This window comes from Condylura cristata, unplaced genomic scaffold, assembly GCF_000260355.1.
Source record: "Condylura cristata isolate star-nosed mole 26May11 unplaced genomic scaffold, ConCri1.0 scaffold00009, whole genome shotgun sequence".
Lineage (NCBI taxonomy): Eukaryota > Metazoa > Chordata > Mammalia > Eulipotyphla > Talpidae > Condylura > Condylura cristata.
Window position 1 is genome coordinate 52,176,054 of NW_004567110.1, and position 20,883 is coordinate 52,196,936.

At 38.3% G+C, this 20,883-nt stretch overlaps 1 protein-coding gene across 3 annotated transcripts in view; it reads left to right on the forward strand.

The window, feature by feature from the left end:
* Positions 1 to 20,883, forward strand: part of LOC101630357 (aspartyl/asparaginyl beta-hydroxylase) — a 195,362-nt gene that overhangs the window by 71,202 nt on the left and 103,277 nt on the right. For all 3 annotated transcript variants that reach the window (XM_012722985.1, XM_012722984.1, XM_012722986.1), the window contains 3 exons: positions 60 to 95; positions 2,284 to 2,325; positions 13,308 to 13,349. In XM_012722985.1, the coding sequence (XP_012578439.1) occupies positions 60 to 95; positions 2,284 to 2,325; positions 13,308 to 13,349 (120 nt within the window). The remainder of the gene's footprint in view (positions 1 to 59; positions 96 to 2,283; positions 2,326 to 13,307; positions 13,350 to 20,883) is intronic.

Here is a 20,883-nt window from a genome sequence, read left to right on the forward strand (position 1 = left end):
AGAAAGAGCCAAATAGGTGTTTGAGTTAGATGTAAAGATGCGTTTGCTTTTTTTTTTAGATAAAGCTGTAGAAGATTCAAACGCAATTTTAGAAGGTAAGTTAATTTTATAGAGGTAATTTTACTTTACATCCGAAGTATTTATCTAGCACTTACTGTGCCCTCCCAATGGTGCTCAGGAGCTTGGAAGACGAGTTCATAAGATAGATGAAATTCCTGTTTTCATCAGGGCTGGCATTCTGGTGGCCAAAAGAATGATAAAATGATTAAGAAAAGTGCAATGATGGTTATAAAAACAGGATCATACAAAAAATGGACTGATTAGATGAGTCAGGCTACTCTACATGGGAAGAGGTGAAGTGTGAGTGTTAGACAGAGATGGGTTCAAAGTTAGGTCCTAATTGGGAAATTTTTTTTTTTTGAAAGTTAAAGGATAATTTGAAAAGTAAAGCCATTGCCTATACCTGATACATGTGCTTGGACACAACTTGGGTTTTTATGGTCCTAACAGTTTTCAAAGTTCTTTCATAATTTGTTGTATCAATTGTTCCTCAAAATATACAGTGAATGGGAGGTAGGGCAGATTTCTTTGAACTTTACACATGGAGTGAAAGCAAGTGGCTGGTCCTTGATTACCTGGCTAGAATTGATCAAACTGGTGTTCAACCTGAGCTTGGCACCTACAGTTGGCACAACTCCATGTGCTTTACCAGCAGCAGCTTGCTAATGGGACCTGTAACTGGGAATTTTGCTCATAGAATTACTCCTAGAATTCCTTCATGACCAACTAGTTACCAGTTTTCAGATTAAATAGTATAACTTTTATGCTCACTTAGCAGAATGGAGAATAGTACAGTTGACTAAATGGGGGCAAAGAGAGGAAGTGATGGAGGGAATGAGGGACATCAGAATTGCACTCATTGTCCACTTAGGCGCAGGAGAGGCCCTGTGCAGGCACTGAACTCACTGTGTACAGCTGATTCACCACCATGTTACAGGCTGATGGAGATCAGATTTTCTGCCATTTCATTACTCAGTGCTCTATGTCTGTTTAGATATTTTGCAGCCCTCCCAGGGCAGGGAGGTTTTTGTAAGTTCTCACAAATGAAAAGGCCTTTAATACTGAATCAGGAGACAGACCAGCTCTCTCACTAGTTCTCTGGTTGTCTCCTCCCCCCTGTCCTCCTGCCTCAGAGTAAGGCAGCCCTGATAGCCACTTGCCACAGGTGTCCCCACTTATATATGTGCATGCCCGTGTTCTTCAGGCCCAAGTGTCCATCACTGGGGACATAATTACCTGTGCAATACCACAGGTGCCAGTGTTTGGGCCTGATTTTTGACTCATTTGCCCTACAGTTAGAATACATCATGTAAAATATTCCCAAATATTCTATTTTGAGCATCTTATTTTTTACAACTAGAAACACATTAATACAAAAGAAAAAAATGATTTAAATAGCACACACATATATATATACCTATATTGAGTTTTAGAAAATGCTGTTGAAATTCCTCCTTTTCACTAATGCCTATTACAAATCTTAAAATATGAGAGGAAAGCTAATAAAAATCTTATCTCTAGATTAAGATTAAATGCATTGTTAGGTATGAAGACACCAGTAGGTGGTGTAGTTCGCCCAAATCAGATCAGTATGTCATTAATCCATGGGTGGTGAGGCCTGCGATCTGGTGTGGTGGGTTGGAACAGCGAAGGAAATAAGTAAGGTGTTAAAAGTTCATTTCTATGGTTTTTAGCTTTGGTTCTTAGTATTCTAAGACTGCTAGCTTGACTGTTTTTCAAGTAAATATTCAAAATATTTTGAATAATGATTTATTTTTAAGTATTTCAAGTTAATTTCTTTGTATTGCTTCATTCACATTAAAACTAGGGGTATGGTAAAAAAAATAAAAATAAACACATTTTAAATTTTAAACACATTTTTAAAATAAACATAAGCTATCTAATCAAATATGACACAAAATTGTGGTAAAAACCTAGGTTTTAGTTCATATCTCTCTTGCCAGGCAGTAAATTTTGAGGTAAGTTAGACAGATAACAGTGTAAAACCTATTGTGCAGAATAGTTGAGAAATAGCAAACATTTTGCAAACTTATAGTTAGCTCTTTATTGAAATGGCATAAAAACAATATTTTTATAATTGCAATTGTATACCAAAAGAGTTATGAAAAATAATCACTATAACTTAAATATCAGCAAGCTTCAGTTTATTTTAAATACCATTCAGTAATATGTAATGGTTTCTAACTTGGTTATTTGTTTTAGATATACATGTGTCCCATACAGAAGAACAAGAAGTACCTCCAGGTATGACATTTTGTTAGATATATTGTTTTTCCTATTTTTGTTTAATTTAAACATTTGCTATTCATACTCATACTGGCTATATGAAATAAACCTATGAAGAATAAAAAATCCTCTAAATTTATCTAAATTTAAAAATAAATTTTTGAGCCAAAGTAGTAGAAAATAAACTTCCGTCTCAGTCCTAGTACATGTTTATTGAGCTATGATTTTCAAGTATTAATAAAGTACCAAATGACTTTTGTTATGACGAATGCTGATAGTTGATGTTAAGGTTTTTGTTTTACCTTTTTTTGATATGCATAGGCTATCTGCTGGAGAATATTGAATCAGAATTGCCCTAAGATGATGTTGTAAAAGTACATGAACTTGTGACATTATTCCCTTCCACTCCAGTCTGTCTTCCTTGAGAACATCCTGGGTGCCCTCGGGCTGCTGAGACTTGTCAGGCCCCCACAGGCTCCCCTTCTGCCCACTCTGTGAAACTCACCTCTCTGTTTTCTCTGCCTTTCCTCACATTCCCCTCTCATCATATGCAAATTTAAATAATAGGAACAGCATTTTCAGCTCAGGTCCGTGCTTTCAGTTGCATTTTGCAGATGACTTAAACTAAAACTTGCAGTTAGAAATTAATATTTAAACTTCCTGTTCTCATCATGAGAAAGAATGTTTTAATAAGAGGATTTTCCATATCTTAACTCTTTCCCCAGTGTATTTCTTCTTTGTTCTGTGTTTTATTTTCATTTTCCTTCCTCTGTATCATATTGATTGGTTCATCTTTTACTCTTATTTTTTCACATTAGACTTTATGTGAATTTTGCATCCGGTAGCAGTAATGTGCATTACTACTGTTGGTAGATAGAACTGAGAAAATACAATGAAAACACTAAATTTTGTAGATAACTTTTATGCTTTTTATAATCAGAGTATTTTTTTTTTGTTATACCTCAACTCATCCTTGCTTTTTTAATGATTGAGATGTTTTAGGCTTTGATAGTTATCAAACCACATATATTTGTAATAGTAAATACAAATACTTAAGAGACCTGAATAGTTGATATCATAATGTGAATAAGAAAAGAAATCCAGGGAGAAATTCATCTTTCGCCTGATATTACTGGATTTAACCCGTATTTTGTGTTTAAGAAGGTTCACAGGGCAAGGAATGTTGATGCTTTGGTTCTGTTATTGATAGCTTCCACTTTATTGTTGAGTGTCGCTTCACGGAGTCCCTGTTTCTGTCTTGAGCAGGCAGAGCAGGTTACTGAAGTAGCATTATGATTATTGTCTGTTCCTGTTTGAAAAAAAAAATAGGTATATCTTAAACATATAGGTATATCTTAAAAAATGAGTTTCTACAACATTGATTTTGTTTAATTATAATTTATATTTATTTAGGTATATCTTAAACAATGAGTTTCTACAACATTGATTTTGTTTAATTATAATTTATATTTATTTAACACTGACTGACTTTAGTGAAGTTATTTTATTGCTTTTATAAGCTAAGTCCAAGAATTTCTTGTAGCATAAATACAAAATACCAAGTGGTTGAGCTCCTAGAATAAGGTCCTTTTTAGATGAAAGACTTAACAACTGAGGCACATTAAAGTGAATGCTTGATTAATATGTATACTTCATGACACATAATAACCTCTCAGTAAATGGTTATTATTGTTTCAGTAATTAATTAGTCTGTTCTTTGAGGTGAATGAAGAGAAGCTAAATTCTGAGAGGCCTCCTCAAGAAGAACTAACCTATAATTTGGTATCATAAAAATTTAATTGACCCCACTGCACAGTTGTAATTTGACCTTGCCAAGGAATGTAAGGCCTAGAGTTGGCAGTAATCATTTTTAGTGATTGCACTTGGTTTGCATTCCTGTTGTCTTCTTAGTCTTACATTATATCACAGTTTTTTATACAGTCTTACATGATAATCATAAATTTATATTTGTGATCTTTTGGTACAATAAGTTCATTACTTTTGTAATAGTTTTTAATCATATTTCTGATTGGAGGGCCCAGTCTTCTTAATACCCTTCCATTTTTTTAATTTATTTAGTAGAAAACTCATATTACTCTGCAAAATACTGGATATTTGTTCACGTTTTCCTGGCCCTCAACATCTAATCAATAATCATTTTGCGTCCTGTTATTGCTTAAGATTTCTGAATACATAACTTACTGATGTGACAGTCTCACAGGACAGGAACTACCTTTACTCACCACTGTATCCAGCCACACTAGGGAACAGGAAATGCTAGCTAGCTCTCCCTCAGTATTATATAGGTGCTCTTCTAAGCACATTACATGGATTAGACCATTTAATGTTTCCAGTTGCCAAAAAAAATAGATGTGCTGCTGTCACTTTATAGACGAGAAAACTGAGACAGCAAGTGGAGTGGCCGACCTGCGGTCACAGAGCTAACAGTTAATAGAACTAAGATGAGTCTTTGCATCTGGCTCCAGATTTCACACTCAGATACTGTGCTGTAGAGGAGCTTAAATAAACGAAGGCTTAAGTGCTGATGAGTTTTGAGAGCTGTTTCTGTTTGATAAAACAAGATGTGTTCTATTATTTGGTATCTTTCTCTTAACATCCATTTGTCAGTTAGAACTCAGAAGTGTTGAAGATTAATTATGATTAGTCATAGAAGAGTTGTCCAGTAGTTTGTTGCTCTCTCCTGTGTTTATATTTGTAAATTGATAAGCTTTTCCAGTGTACTCTTGGTGAGGATGTAAAAGATTAATCCTAAGAATTGCTCATTCTGATATGAGAAGTCAGTCCTTTTGAATAGCAGATTTAAAAATTTTCAAATTACTGCCCCTTTTCTTAGCTTTCTCCTCAAACTCATTTTTATTGAACTCATACAGCATATTTCTACAATACAAAATTTATGAATATTCATAGTGCATTTGAATTAGTTATGAAGAAATCACTTAGGAAATTAATCAAAGCAAAATTCCTGCCCAAAAATGCCTGAAGACCATTTGACTAACTGGTTACATTAACATTTCTTTCTTTCACATCATGGCTTCAGAAAATAAAAGTTAATTTTATGACATGTTATTTTAATATGGAGATACATGAAAGTCAACATTTCTGGACGATTCACTTGCTTTTGTCTCCCCAAAAATGGAGATAAAGTTTGTCACTCATTCCTATGTTTTGATAGTGGTGATGGTCTCTTTCTGCTGCATCTGTCCAGAACCTTCACCTGTGCCTCCCCTGTCATTGTAGAAACTGATTATTAAGGCCAGTGCCGGCATTAGGCAGGCAGCAGTGGAGAGCTGACTTATCTCAGTGAGTTCTTATGTGCACATTGTTTTTATTGACCTGACCATTCAGTCATTCAAGAACTACATACTGAGCAGTTGCTAACGTGCAGTCTCTGCACTGGGCAGTGGAGATCTGTGGTCAACACTGGAGTCACTACTTTATCAGCAGACCACAGACCTGTGAGCATCCTGCTGATTACAGCAAGCTGTATGCTGTTCTTAGCTTCTCTGATTAAGACATAGGGCAGTGCCGAAGGGGGGTAACTAACCCAGCTCTGGGTCATGAAGAAAGTGAGGTAAAGCTTTGTGTTAGAATGAAGGAATCAGGTGCTGAGAGAAGTGACAGGAGTTAGCTGGTGGAAGCACAGTAAACATGTGACCAAATACTGTGCTATGTAAAGGTGTAAGAAGACAAGGTGGAAAAGTAGGTGGGTGTTCCCTTCTCTGGGGTATGTTTAAAAACTGGGCCTAAAGATAATAGGAAGCTGCTGAAATATTCCTAGCAGGAAAATCAATCATATGGTCAAAGCCAGATGTGAAAAGAGCAGCCCACCAAAGCAGTAGAGGCTAGTGAAGAGCAACTGGGTTACTCTAAGCCAGAAATGGAGGCAGCTGAACTGAAGTAGAAGAAATGGCATAGAAAGAGCAATTTCATGGAAGCTGAGTTGGAAATAACTTGGTAGGAGAAGGGGCTGATTGGGCTGAAAGCGTCCAAGATGGTTGTGTCTGACTTGGAATGAATGAATAAATGAATGAATGAATAAATGGTGTAAGCCAGTGGAGATAGAAAAGGCAGGAGGAAATGGAGAGCAGAGGAGTTGATTTTGGAGATGTTGGGTTTGCAATCAGGTGAAATGCTTCTGACTAAAGTTGAGTGTAAGTACTGGGAAGCATCTACTTAAGTCACTTAAAAATTGTAACTGAGCTTTTAGTCTTTTTATCAATACTCATCATTATACTTTGAGCAACTTCCCATAGTCTCAAGACATTTTGATTGCATGTACAGAGGTGCTTATTACGCTCAAGGTCTAACTAATTGAAAAATTCAAAGAGAACCTACAGTCAAACTCATTTTTAAAAACTTTAATGAACATACAGACATGCTCAAATGTTCACTGTACAGTTAAATGAACTTGGGAATGTGATACAGTTTTGTACCCACTACTCAGAATGCCTCCAGCACCCAAGAAATCTCTGCCTTTCCCGCTCTTAGTAACATTCTCTCCACCCCAGCACCACCAAAGGCAACTACTGTTCTTATCTATATCATCACAGATTGGTTTGCCTGCTTTCAAAATTAGTTAAATGGAACGATAAATAAAAGGCACAAATACCCATGCATTTGTTTTGGGGACTAGTTTCCATTAATATTCATGTGTGTGTTTCACCCATTTTTATGTATAGCAACTTGATTTTATTCATTGCTACTTACCATAAATAACTACATTTTAAAAATCCATTCTGCATTGATGCTTGCAGTGAATGTTTTTAGTTTTGACAAACATGAAGAGAGCTGCTAGGGAATTTCGTGTATACATCTTTTGGTGGACACAGACACTTCTGTTGATATGAATAAAATATACATTTTGTTTCCAGTTACTTCATGTTAGCATCAAATGAGCCTATTTATATAAGGTTTTGTGGTTACACACATAGACAAAGAAAAATAGGGAAGTAAGGAGGGAAGGAACATAGAAGGACTAATCATAATTCACTTTGGAAATTATCTCAAAATTTGGGCCTTTCTGTGCTCTAGTTCCTTTTCTACTCTACTATAGCACAGATCCAATGCTGGTGATAAAAGAGATACTAATGTTTAGCATAAGATTTTTTTTTTTTAAAAGATTTATTTATTTGTGCATACAGAACTGAGGTACAGGCCAGAGGCTCAGGGGTGGTGAGAGGCTTCACCAGAGACAGAGTGGGGAACAGAACAGGCAGATGGACACTGCTGAGGGGAGCAGCGGGCGGGTCAGGAGAGGTCTGCCGCGCCATGTGGCCACCTCCGGGGCAGGCGGGAATTGAACTCATGAGGAAGCAGCTTTAGATTCTCAGTGCTGTGCTTTAACCCGCTGCGCCACCAGGGAGGGCCTAGCATAAGATTTTTTAAAAAATTTATTTATTTATGCTTAACTGAGGTGCAGGCCAGAGGTGTGGCCAGAGGTGTGGTGGGTGAGTTGATTCACCAGAGACAGAGTGGGGAGCAGAACAGGCAGATCAACGAAGTTCACTGCTGAGGGGAGCAGCAGGCAGGTCAGGAGAGGTCTGCTGTGCCATGTGGGTCAGCTCCCTGGCTGGGATTGAACTCGTGCTGCAGTGGTTTCAGAGAGCCTCATAATTTGGTGCTTTAACCAATTGCGCCACCAGGGAGAGCCCAAGAAAATGTTTTTAAAAAATTAAACAAAAATGAATTTTGCTTCTTTTTAAATTCTGTTAATACTTTTTCTTACTATGTTGGCAATAACATTCAAAATTGACATATTAAAGTAATATAGTTTAACTGAAACTTAAGTATTAATTGCTCCTTGAATATCCTTCGTTTTTCAAATACCATACTCATTTTTTACTTTTTCCTTGATTGTACTTTTTTCTAACATGGTGGAAAAACGCTGATGGAAGAAATTGAATGCTTACCTTTCTCAGAATATTGAAATTCTTAAATTCACTTATAATAATCAGTTATTCCAAAGAACCTCATATTTCAATCAGCAGCTTTGCAAGTAATTCCCAGAAATGTAATTAGGTAGTTACTCATTATTTTATCAAGTTCTCCTTAAAAACAACTTCACAAACACAAAAACACTTACTTATGTTGGTCAGTTTTTAAAATGAGAATGAAAATTAAGCATTTCACAGTCTGTGTCTGGTTGGTCCTTTAATTTAGATTTCCCCTTATTTTTGCAGATACTTAAAGCTTCAAAAAGACTGCCCCCACTACCAGGAAGACCAGCCTAACCATACGCTCCAAAAGATGACTGTGATAGATCTTGTGAAGTAATTACTGAGCTGATCAAGATCTTTGGGAATGAACACTAAAGATGTTTTGAATGAATCATAGTCCACTGGCATTTTAGTGTATTTTTTTTAGAAGCAAAAATTACATGTAATGTTAACATTCCTGCATGTCCTTTTTGATAGCATTAGTGGATCCATTGAATTTCCTTTTCTTTTTGTTATACAGCATTTAGTTGTACCTGCATTTATGTGTGGTTTCCAGCCAATAATTAATAATTGATGTACAATAATTGTCTTGGCAGGGTTTACATATATATTATTATTAATTCACATTTACTGACTGTGTAAACTGCTTTTAACATCATTTTAAAGCCATAAGAGCGCTTGGCATTAGCATTCTTAAAAACACTACTTGTGGTCATCCTTCCATATGAAGATCTGAGTTGTATATATTGCACTGATATCCTTATCATTAGCTTCTAGTATTCAGGGCAAACCTCAAGTTTTGAGAAACCTGTGCATTTAACTTGTTGATTAGAAAAATCTAATAATTCAAAGAAAGTTTTAAATTATTGCTTTAATTTATTTTTCAAAAAAATGGGGAGAAGAATAATTCCTAGTTATGACATAGGGGAGAGGAATGACCTGCAATATCTTGCAGAAGAACTTTTTTTGGCAGCTTAGAATGATCATATATTAGCCATCGTCCATTTATTTTAGAAAATCTATATGAGTAACTGGTGCATAACTTAAAGATTGTTCTCCCTCTGCCTCATGTAGCCATGCCCTCATAACACTTAGATACTGCAAGAATGCCTTCTGCAGGTTGAATTAGGATGTGTGAACAGCATTCCCAGAGCCAGAAACCTGCTGCTGTTACACAGCCTAGGAACCTCTGCCTTTCTACACTGAAGAATTTTGTTATAATGTGATTTATTTTGGGCACAGAAATAGTTGCTGTGGTGGAAGCATTTGCTTGTTAGAAAAGAAGGTAGTCACGTCATGTTGAAAGGACCATGGCTTTCTATAAGAAAGCCATAAGAAGTAGTTTTATTTACCAGTCAGGGTTAGCTCTTGATTATGTTAACATAAGATAAGGTGTTTTAAGATAAGGTGACTCTTTTCTTGCTCTTAGGGTTAAAGTAAATAAGATTTTGTATTTTTATCAATATAGATCATAGTTGTACTATGTATGCATGCTGATCTACTGGGTAGTGAAATCCAAATAAGTCAGAAAAGCAATAATTTTCTAAAGCTGTGATGGGGTGATACTGAGTTGCTACTCAGGCTCTAATAAAGCTCTTAATTCATATTGTGAATTATAGAACACTACTTTTCTACAAAGCTGTATTTATTTTTTAGGGGAATAAGAGTGACATAAAACTGATAAATTAATAGAATAAAATTTACTGGATTTTTGTATGTAATCATCTCTTGAACTCTGGAAATTAAAGCTTCATTTTGCTGTGGTCAACTTCAAGTACCTTTTGACTCAAAATACCTGAATTAATGAGCCTTGTCTTCACAAATATATGCCATGCTGAGGTATCATAGATGAATTTTCTAAAGTAATGTGTATGTCTTCTGCTTAATATTGAGTGCAATAAAATGTAGAATTATCTATATTGTCATTATTTGAAGTATATTTTTAATTTTTTATATATCAAAATCAGTTCATTTTATACTTAACTAGCATTTTTAGAATATGATACTATTTTTGATGACCTGAATTCACAAAGTGTTCCTTAACCTTTCTTAAACTGTTTCCAGTAAGCAACAGTTACTTATTTTGTTTTACATTTACTCTTACACTACATTGCTAGAGGCAGGATTGAAATGAAATAGCCCTGCATACATCTTTCATAGATTTCATCCAGCATCAAGAAATTTTGATAATTCCTTAATAATTCCCCACACCCCTAACCTTTTCATCCTCTCTAATCATTGCACTGTGAGGAGATTAGCTTCATCCTAGTTTGGAAGACTGAAAATTCTGAATGAATCAAATGGCAGAAAAGCATACAGAGTTTGTTTTTCTTCCAATCTTTATTCTCTGGACAGAAAAGAAAAACTAGATGAATAGTGAAGAAGCTTCACCTCAAAGTGTTGCTTTCTTTAGCATGCTCAAAAGAGAAAATAAAGAATTTCAGGGTAAGCAGGTGTACTTTTACTGACTGTACTTACTGTGCTAAGTGCTTCATGTGTGTTAGGGAGTTAAATTTTCCCAGCAGATGGGAAAAAGCAAGGAACAGCAGGGATATCCCTGCTTGAAATGAGAAAACCAAGGGTCATCTGTGCTGACACAGCTGCCATACAATGGGCATTTACAGGACCCGACAGTGAACATCTGGACAACAGATACAGGTGGAACTAACTAGAGGAGGCCAAGAAATGTGCAGGAGAACAATTAGGAAACTAGGTTAGTAGGTGCCGATGGAGAGCATGAGCAGGGGACAGGATTGCTGTGACTGGAATACTGAATATGTGTACAGTTGGAGAGACAGCAGACCCTTGGGTCTTGGGCAGGGAACTGATGACAGTGCAGGATTAGCTGGCCTGGATGGAAATTAGCACTGAGCATGCTGAGTGCAACTAGAACTGCCCAATAGGCAGATTACCTCAGTAGCCAGAATGTTACTGACTTCAGAATATTTGAATCCATGAATGGTATTTTTTTTAATGGTTGGATAGATGACAGTTTTAAAAGATTAAGATCCTATTTTTAATAAGGTATTCCTGATTCTAATAAAATAGTATTGGGAGAAGAAACAATGTTTATACATTTAGAGAGTACATTCATTTTGTTGGATTTGTGTGTTTGAGTACTAAATCTATGTTACAGTGAATTGTATAATTTGTAGGGTTGGGCTGAAAATACAATTGCCTTTAATTTATGGGTTATATTGGAATATGAGCATGATTAAAGTAACCATTGACAAGATCCCTTAGCCTCTCTAGGCCTTAGTCCCTTATTGGTAAAATTAAAACTACCTCACAGGGTTGAATGAAATAGGATAGTCAGCATTAAGTGCTTAGCACAATGTCTGTTATAAAGTAAGTGCTCAATAAGTCATTCTCTTTGGCACTGCAAGGTCTATATGATGCCTACTAGGGTCGCATATGTAAAGAGGATAAAGTAAAGCAAACTTCATTATTGGCCATGCAGAATGCTAGTGAGTTAAACTGGATCACTTAAAAAAAAATGCCTTTATCTAAGCTTAAGCTCTGTGGATTGTGCTCAAACAGGAGTCTCAGATCTTGGTGTGTTGATATGAGGTGAGGGGCAGAAGGAGACAGACGCTGAGGGTTGGGAATAGTTGGTCTAGGCCTTGTTGGGCCAGGTTGGTTCCACTATGTTTGGTATTGTTTTGTAATTGTAAGAAAATGGGTATCCCCTTTTCCTGGGAGCATAGCTGCTTAGAACCCTTCCCATACCTGAAGTGTGACCAGTTCACACTACTTCCTTCCCCTTTCTCATCTCGGGATTATAATTAGCTTGATTACTTTGAAGATTAACTAGATTCTAATTTGTATTAACAGTAAGCCAGAGGTGAGCTTATAAATGTAAAAACTGAGGTTAGAATCACATGATTCCATCATATGCTATAGCTGTCCATGTGGGGGTATATGTTGCTTGGCAAGCTCAGATACTTTTTATTTTTTTAAGATTTTATTTATTTGGCCCTTCCTGGTGCACAGTGGGTTAGGATGTAGCACTACAGGCTAGCGGCAGCTGCTTAGTACAAGTTTGATCCCCACCCCAGAGATGATCCACATGGCACGGCAGACCTCTCCTGATGCACCCGCTGCTCCCCTCAGCAGTGTACTTCGATAATCTTCCTGTTCTGCTCCCCACTCTGTCTCTGGTGAATCCTCTCACCTCCTCTGTACCTCTGCCCTGTACTCTAGTTCTGTATGCATAAATAAATCTAAAAAAAAAAAAGATTTTATTTATTTAAGTACAGAACTAGGGTACAGGGCAGAGGTTGGAAAGGGGTGATTCACCAGTGACAGAGTGGGGAGCAGAACAGGTAAATCTACTAAAGCACACTGCTGAGGGGAGCAGCTTTGGCCACCTCACCTTTGCACTACCAGAGAGGGCCTCTGCTCAGCTTCTTGATGGGCTTCACTAGCTCTTTTGTGGGAGGGCACGAACTGGCTCACTGGGTGAGAGGCTGATGTGCTTGAGTTTTCAGGCTCATCTGGCTCCTCCACAAGTGAGCAAAGGTGCACACCTGGCCATAGCACAGATGCTCCCAGTGGGTCACCAGTGGACGAGTGAAGTCCTTTGAGGAGTGAGCCTCATGTCTCCAATAGTGTGACATGCTGCACCCAATTTAAAGCACATGGTGGCTATTATAAGGAAGTCTTGTGGTCAGGAGACCATTCAAATATTGAACAAATCTTGATGGGGGCTTCTCCCCACCCCAGTTTGCCCCTGTGGCCCCACAGGTGTTTGGAGTTGGTGGAATAATCCACAAGGACTATATTATAGTTGGTGAATCCTTAACATGGTGCCTGATACCTAGTTACTGCCCAGTAACCTTGTTGAGTAATTCAAATGTGCCTGATCTTGACATCTTATAACAGGTTTCCTTTGTTAGGAAGTTAGGGTTTAGGCAAATTGAGTCATATGGTCCAGGAGTATTTTTTCTTAACTTATATTTATTTTAATTGATTTAAATATAGTCCTGTATTTTGAGATATTGCATGGTGAGTTTCATAACTCTTTTTGTCTTTGATTTTCAGAAACAAATAGAAAAGCAGATGATGGGGAACAAAAAGTAAAAGGTGAGACTAATCGACTAAATAGCCTTTCAAATGCATATTGGAAAAAAAATGACCCCCTCCCTGAATAACTTTATTTTTATAGCACTAATTAAATTGTCACTGTGTTTATTCATTTCAATGATTTTTTATCAATAAGCATTTAACATTCCACATAAACGAGTAACTAAGGCTCTGTAGAGGGAGTGTTTAACTTCCAGTCCTAGTTTTACCATTCACTACATATAGGCCCTTGAGGACACCTTTGCTTTGTGCCTCAGTTTCTTCTTCTGTAATAGAAGAAAATTAGTGCTTCACAAAAACATAAGAATATCGTTTCCACAATAATAATTAAATAATTTATGTAATGTGCTCAATGCACAAAGATTATCATAAAGTAAGCCCTTAGGAAATGTTAGCTATTAATTGTTGCTTTTTCTTGAAAACTGTGCCCGTAGAGAGTTACAAAGATTATTAGTAGGTGCTACTTTTTTCAAAACTCAAGTTGTTTGAAAGACAGAACTGCAAACAAAGTGATGACATATAAAATGAAGTGCTCTGCTTTCAAAGCATTTATTAGAAAGTATTTTAATAAATTTAATAACCCATTAGAACTTTAGCTTTTCCAGAGTTTCCTAAATTCTAAGAGTGTGGAGTTTATTTTTGGGGCTAATCATATGGATGATCATAGGGCAGAGGCTGTACTTTTAGTATCAGTTGAAGATTACATTTTTAGTGATTAAACATTGCAATTTCAAGAATACCTTTAATGTGGGCGGATGAGAGCATAGCCAGCACTTGTAAAGGTATAGGATACATACTGTACTGTATTTACTCTGTAAATCACACCTGAGCTTGTACAGTTGCTGGCCCCTGAGTGTAAGTTTGTTCATTCTAGTATTTTACCTATATTGAAATAACCTGTCAACTTTGCCATTTTCCCCTTCGTATTAGAAGCTGTCAGTTGAGTTTCTACATAGACAACTGGGATTTAGTTTGATCATTCTATGACCAGCCTTACCTGCTGAACTTTGCATATATTTGTGACATTTTCTGTGTTAGGTATAACAACTGGTGTGGAGAAAAAGAAAAGCATGGAGGAGATCAGTAGATTTTTATAGAGTTGATGACTTCCTCCACTCCAGACACTTCCTTGAACTGTCTTGTTGGTTACCACATTCTGGTGGCTTTTCTTCTACTCTACTGTTTGCTTTTTCTCACTCTTTGAATGAATGCCCCTCATCTCCATTCCCTGACCTTCCCTTCAAGTTTTATAGTGTCCTAAGACTTAATTTTCAGAATGTTTATCTACACACAACACATTCTTGATGGTTTGCTTTAATCTCATGACTTGAAATATCTCCATGTGCAGTGATTACCAAATTTATGTGTATCCTGGCTTCCATCCCTAGACTGGTGTGTTTGGTTGTCTGCCTGATGCCTACTTAATAACCTCAGCTGGGTGTCTAATAATCACCTCAAACCTGGACATCAGACTTTCTCCCCATACATCCCACTCCTAATAGGACTCTTCTCTTTCATTTCCTCCCCATCACTCCGTCAGCAGGTCATGTCATTCCTCTTTCCAGGATATATCCAGAATCCATGTCTACCACCTTCAGCACTGCCTTCCGGGTCCCAGCCACCACCACTGCTTGCCTGGATATTCCATTGCCTCCCAACAGGTCTTGCTCCCTGCTTCCAATTTGTCTCTGTAATCTTTCTCAATACAGTAGCCTTTAAAACCTAAGCTGGTCCATGGCTGCTCTGATGCCTCCATCATCTTCTTAACTTCCTCAGAGTGGTTTATAAGACCTCACTCAATCTGTTCTCCCTTCTCTCTCTACTACTGTTTTTTTGTGCCCAACCTCACACCCTGTGTCCCTCTTCTTTGTTTACTCTACCCCAGATTTACCCACTTCCCTGCCATGCACACTAAAGACCCAGGGCCTTTGCACTGACCATTCCCTGCAGACTGGCTATTCTCGCAGACACCCATATGGCTTATTCCTTTAGCCTTTGCTCAACCATTGGTTTATGAGACTGCCTACTTATTTCCTTAAGCAATGCCCTTACACTCCATAACCTGTTTCCTTACTTTATCTTATCCATAGCCCTGGATATAACCCCCGCATGGTTACATATGATAGTTTAGTTCTCTAGTGTTTATTGTTTGAACCTCCCATTGGAGTCAAGTTTCCATGAAGATACAGTTTTATCTGTCTTGTTCACTGCTGCATTTCCTGTGCCTAGAGCTGTGCCTAACAAAAAGTAGGCACTGGGTATGCTGTGTCATTCAGCACCACACTGATAGAGACAGGAGTCGTGGCGCAGGCTACATAATGCAGGATCTTGCTGCCCAAGAGCAAGATCCTGGCCTTTTTACTGGTAAACTAATCATACAGCATTAACCATATGAGGAAGTAGAAAAGAAAAGGGAAAATATAAGAAGCTGGGGGAAAGGTGGAACTGTACTTCTCATCTGCTGATAGCTTGGTATGTAGATCAAATCCGGATTCTCCAGTCAGGATTTCAGTAAGGATTTCAGTCTTATCAATAAAGTATTCCACTGATCAGCTTCTGGGGTCTTTTGTTATCCATCAGTCAAAGGCCCCGGGGTGTTCTGGTCATACCTCGTGATGCACACCCTTCCCAGAGTGATCCTGCTTTATGCTCTTAATTGATTTGAAAGTTACCTCTAGGGTTGGGCTCCTATGGCCAGTTCTGTATTCCTAACTGCAGGTAACAAAATGGAGGCAGGATAAGCTGCCGAGAATTAGCAGACCCAAATAAGTGAACGTTTGTTGAATATTTGTAATTTTTTAGTCAGTAAGTATAAATATGAGCAGATAAGAAAGGCTATATAAACCTAAACTTTCAGTAAGAACTAGACCCAGATAGAACTCCCAGAATGGAAATTTATAGAACAAACAAAAAAGTGAATGGAGACCCAAAACTGGGAAATTCAAAACTGCAGTGACACTGGGTTTAGAAGATACCACCTTTGTCATCCCTAAAGATCCCTATAGAAGCCATAGCAGCTGTGTGGTCTCCTCTGTGACTTAATATGTCCAAGCAGGGTGAGCCTATGTCAACATCATACCCAGTCTGTGTGAAGCACAGAAACCTGGAGGGAAAAAAGAACTTTTTAAAGATACTTAAACTTCATATGCTCACTCATAAATGAGAATAATTGGTGATACCAGCTTAGAAAAGGGAGAAAAAGGACCCTCCCTTGTGGTGCAGAGGGTTAAAACACAGCACAAAGAAGCTTAACCCACTTCCGCATGAGTTCGATCCCTTCCTGCCCCGGAGGAGACCCACATGGCGCAGCAGACCTCTCCTGACCTGCCTGCTGCTCCCCTCAGCAGTGTACTTTGTCGATCAGCCTGTTCTGCTCCCCACTCTGTCTCTGGTGAATCCTCTCACCCTCCGCATCTCTGGCCTGTACCCCAGTTCTGTATGAATAAATAAATCTGTTAAAAAAAAAAAAGGGAGAAAAAACAAATCCCTATTTTATTCCTATTTTCTGTTTTCTGTTATGTTAAGGAAATAACTACAATTCAGGAAAACCTTAGTTTTTTTTTTTAATTTTAATAACTTTTATTTGTTTTTTAAAAGATTTATTTATGCATACAGAGCTAGAGTACAGGCTAGATGTGCGGAGGGTGAGAGGATTCACCAGAGACAGAGTGGGGAGCAGAACAGGGAGATGGACTAAAGTGCACTGCTAAGGGGAGCAGTGGGCGGGTCAGGAAAGGTCTGCTGTGCCGTGTGGGTCGCCTCCGGGGCCAGGGGTCAAACTGGCACTGAAGCGGCTGCTGCTAGCTTGCAGGGCTGCACTTTAACCCACTGTACCACCAGGGAGGGCTCAAAACTTAGTTGTTTTTTGTTTTTTTTTTTAACAACCTCTACTTCTTGCATCCTCCTACCATGTCTTCAAGAATTGTAACATGTCAAATTCAAACCACTGCATTGTCATTATAATTAAATTCACTTATATGTAATTCCTTAAAACAAATTTTATATCAGTTGCCTAATTTTATACAGTGGCTTTAACAGGAGTCTTATTTTTTTTTTTTACCAATATATATAACCTGAGGCCATTTTAGAGGCTCATCAGAGACGCAGCTTCTTTTTCCATTCTGCTATCTGTATTTCATAACCTCATGTTCCAGAAAAGCTGTTGAAGCAGTAGCCATTATAGCCAAATCCAGGCAGAGGGAAGGAAAAAAAAGTAGGGGAGAAAAAGAGGCTTTTTAGAAGAGTTACATTTAATTGACAGAATTTTTGCTAGAGCTTCAATTCAGGCTTCTATTTCTAAAGATTAGGGGGAAATTCAATTGTGAGGGGCAATGCAGCTAGCAATTTGGCCATGTGGTATTATCTATTATATGCACTACAGTATTTTAGGAAAATCATTACTGTTCCATTTTAGTTTCATAGATATCAGAATGTTTGTAAAAAACCATCAGCTCTTCATTATTCATAAAACAATGTGCTATTTTATTCATGCACCTAGCTATTTGCATGCCTGGTGCATGCCAGGCACTCTTCTGTGCAAGTTGTGTACACCGGTAAGAGCATCATGTACAGCTTTTTGCTTTCCTGAAGTGCATAACCAGTCGGTAGTGCAGTAGCACGTGGAAAAGCTGAAATTGTGAGAGTGTTCTGGAGGCATCAAGGTAGCAGAGCTTGCTGGTGGGTAAAGGGGATTTGAAAGAGGGTAGATAGTTTCTAGGGATGCTAGTAATGTCTTCTAGGTAACAGTATGTGTGAAATCAGCTTGGAGGCTTGTGAGCAGAGGAATAGTCTGCACAGAGTTCCTCAGGCAGGAAAGAAGACCGAGAAGCTGGAGCTGCCTGAACAAGTCGGTTGAGTGTGTGTGCAGTAGTGAGAGCCAAGGAAGAGACCTGGTCGGGGAGTCTGGGCACACCCTGCCACTGTAACATGCCTGCGTCAGAGCCTTTCTTATTCACATGTTGGCTGGCTGGCTTCTGGAAGGTCTACCTTCCAGAGATAGAAGAGAAGAGGGCAAGTGGGGTCCATTTATGGCACATGGTAAAGTCAGGTAAACACTATCCAGTCGGCTGTTCCTGCCTCCTGTGTGAGTCACGTCATTCCTCACTCGCCAGAGGCTCCCGTCCTCCCTCAGGGCCTGTGCCTCTCTTTGCACTGCGCCTGTACACCCCACAGCTTCTTCCTCTAGGGATGCTGATCCTAAGAGAATTTCCCAGTGAAACGGAGACAGTGTTCTGTTGTTTGTTTTCTTCATGGAAACTGTAAACTCAGTGCAACAACCTTGCCTGGTTGCTGTATAACTTTCCATCATCCATCATGTAAAATTGGCAGTTTAAGTCCACGTAAACCAGAGACATGTGTATCTGAAGTGTTTTATTGAGTGTCAAAATCAGTCAAAATTAAAAGATACAATGAATTCAGTGATCACAGATTGATTGAAAACCCAATTTAGCAAATTGTCACTTCTGGAATTTCAGCTAATTTTTAGTCAGGCAGATTCCGATGATGCTGTTAACTAATAAAGAAGAAGGGAGGGAATAACTTGGTTTTGGAATGTGTAGTGTAAACATTGAATGTGCTTTAATATAGAAATCGGTACCATGATAATAGGTATGGAGTTTTTCATAGTAATTATAAATCTGACTCAGGATAAATTATTAGGTTGCCTAATTTTCTATTTGTATTATCTCACTCAGTATCTGAGAGTGGGAAGATCTTGTTTTTACTTAGAATTGATAATTATGTGATCCCTTTCTTGTGGAGAAGCAGATTTAGTTTATTTTGATAGAGTCACAGGTTTGGGATAGGGCTTATTCCAAAATATCAATAGATGCTCATGTGATTCTTTATTGAGTCACATTATCTATAAGTCTTAGAGTTGCTATATCAGTTTCTCCCCACTGGATGTCATCTTTTACCGTATATTCTATATTCCACAACCACAGCATGAATGCAAGCTACAGAGTAATGTGATACAAATGTGGCTGATTAGATGTCAAATTCACACAATTATTCGTCCATTTACTCATCCATTTATTCAATACATATGAGTATCTACTGTGTGCCAGACCGTGTTTTAGACATAGGGCTGCAACAATAAAGGAGGAAAACCATCCATATTCTAATGGGATGTATATTTTACTGTGTGTAGATATATAACTCAAAAAATTATAACATGCAGCAATAAATATGAGCAGGAATGTAAGAACAGGAAAGGAGTACAGAAAATGACAGTGCTCAGGACATGTTGTTTTTTAGAGAGGCTTCTGGACAGTGACATCTGAAGATGCAGAAGTGTGTTAAGTAGGACAAACAAGTATCATGAGGGGTGGCTTTTCCACCAGACCTAAGTACAGTGAGCTTAGTTTGTGTGAGGATTAGCAAGGAGGCCATTGCAGCTGGTGAGGCATGAGCAAGGGGACAGTGATACTGTGATGAGGTCTCAGGGCTTGTAAGACTCATGTCACATAAGGCTTTGAAGCCCATTGAACACAAGGCCTTTGAATCGTATCCTGAGTGAGGTGAAAAAACACTGGGATATTCTGATATGATGTGATCTGCCTGATGTCTCAAAAGGCTCATTTTGGCTCTAGACATAAAAGATGGGAGGGAGCAGGGAGACTGTTTAGAAGACAATCATAGTGGAGAGATGATGATCTGGAACTAGGGCCTCAGGTTGAGGTGGTGAGTGGTGGTTAAATGTATAAATCATGAGGAGTCATGTGATCTGCTAATAGGCAGTATCTGGGGAGATCTAAGAAAGAGGGTTTAAAAAGACTTGAAACTGCTTAAAAACCTATGCCTTACCAAATTCATTGAACTGGAAAGTACACAATATATTATTGATTTAATAGATGTCAAATGTCAGTTATTACTTACAGATTTGTGAGACTTTAAAAAATTTTGAGGCAGCCTCCCTGATAGTGCATGGGGTTAAGTCTCAACACTATGAAGCTATCCACAGCCACTGGATCATGAGTTCACTCCTAGCCAGGGAGCTGACCCACTTGGTGCAGCAGACTTTTCCTGTCTCACCCGTTTCTCCCCTCAGCGGTGTATTTCAGTAGATCTGCTTGTTCTGCTCCCCACTCATTCTGTCTCTGGTGAATCCTCTCACCTTCCACACCTCTGGCATGCACCCCAGCTCTTGTATGCATAAATAAATAAATCTTTAAAAAATAAAAAAAAATTGAGGAGCCACAGAATACCTGTTATATCTGCAACATTGCACTGATAAAAGAAAAGAAACAGGAGTCATGGAGCAAGCCTCAGGATGATGCTCGCGAGCAAGATCCTGGCCTTTTATTTACAGAGAAAGGAATGGGTCAAACTGAACAGTGGAGTTAGGGCTATAGGGAGGGTGAGTTAGCTGATGTACTCCTTTTCCCCACCCATGGCTCCAGTCTTACTAACAAGATGTTCTACTGCTCAGTTCCTGGGGTTCAAAGCACATCAAGTACATCAGTCATCATCCCCAATGGGGTCTGGCCCCAAGGGGTTCCTTGGGATGTAAACCTATTGTCCAAGGTCCCTCAAG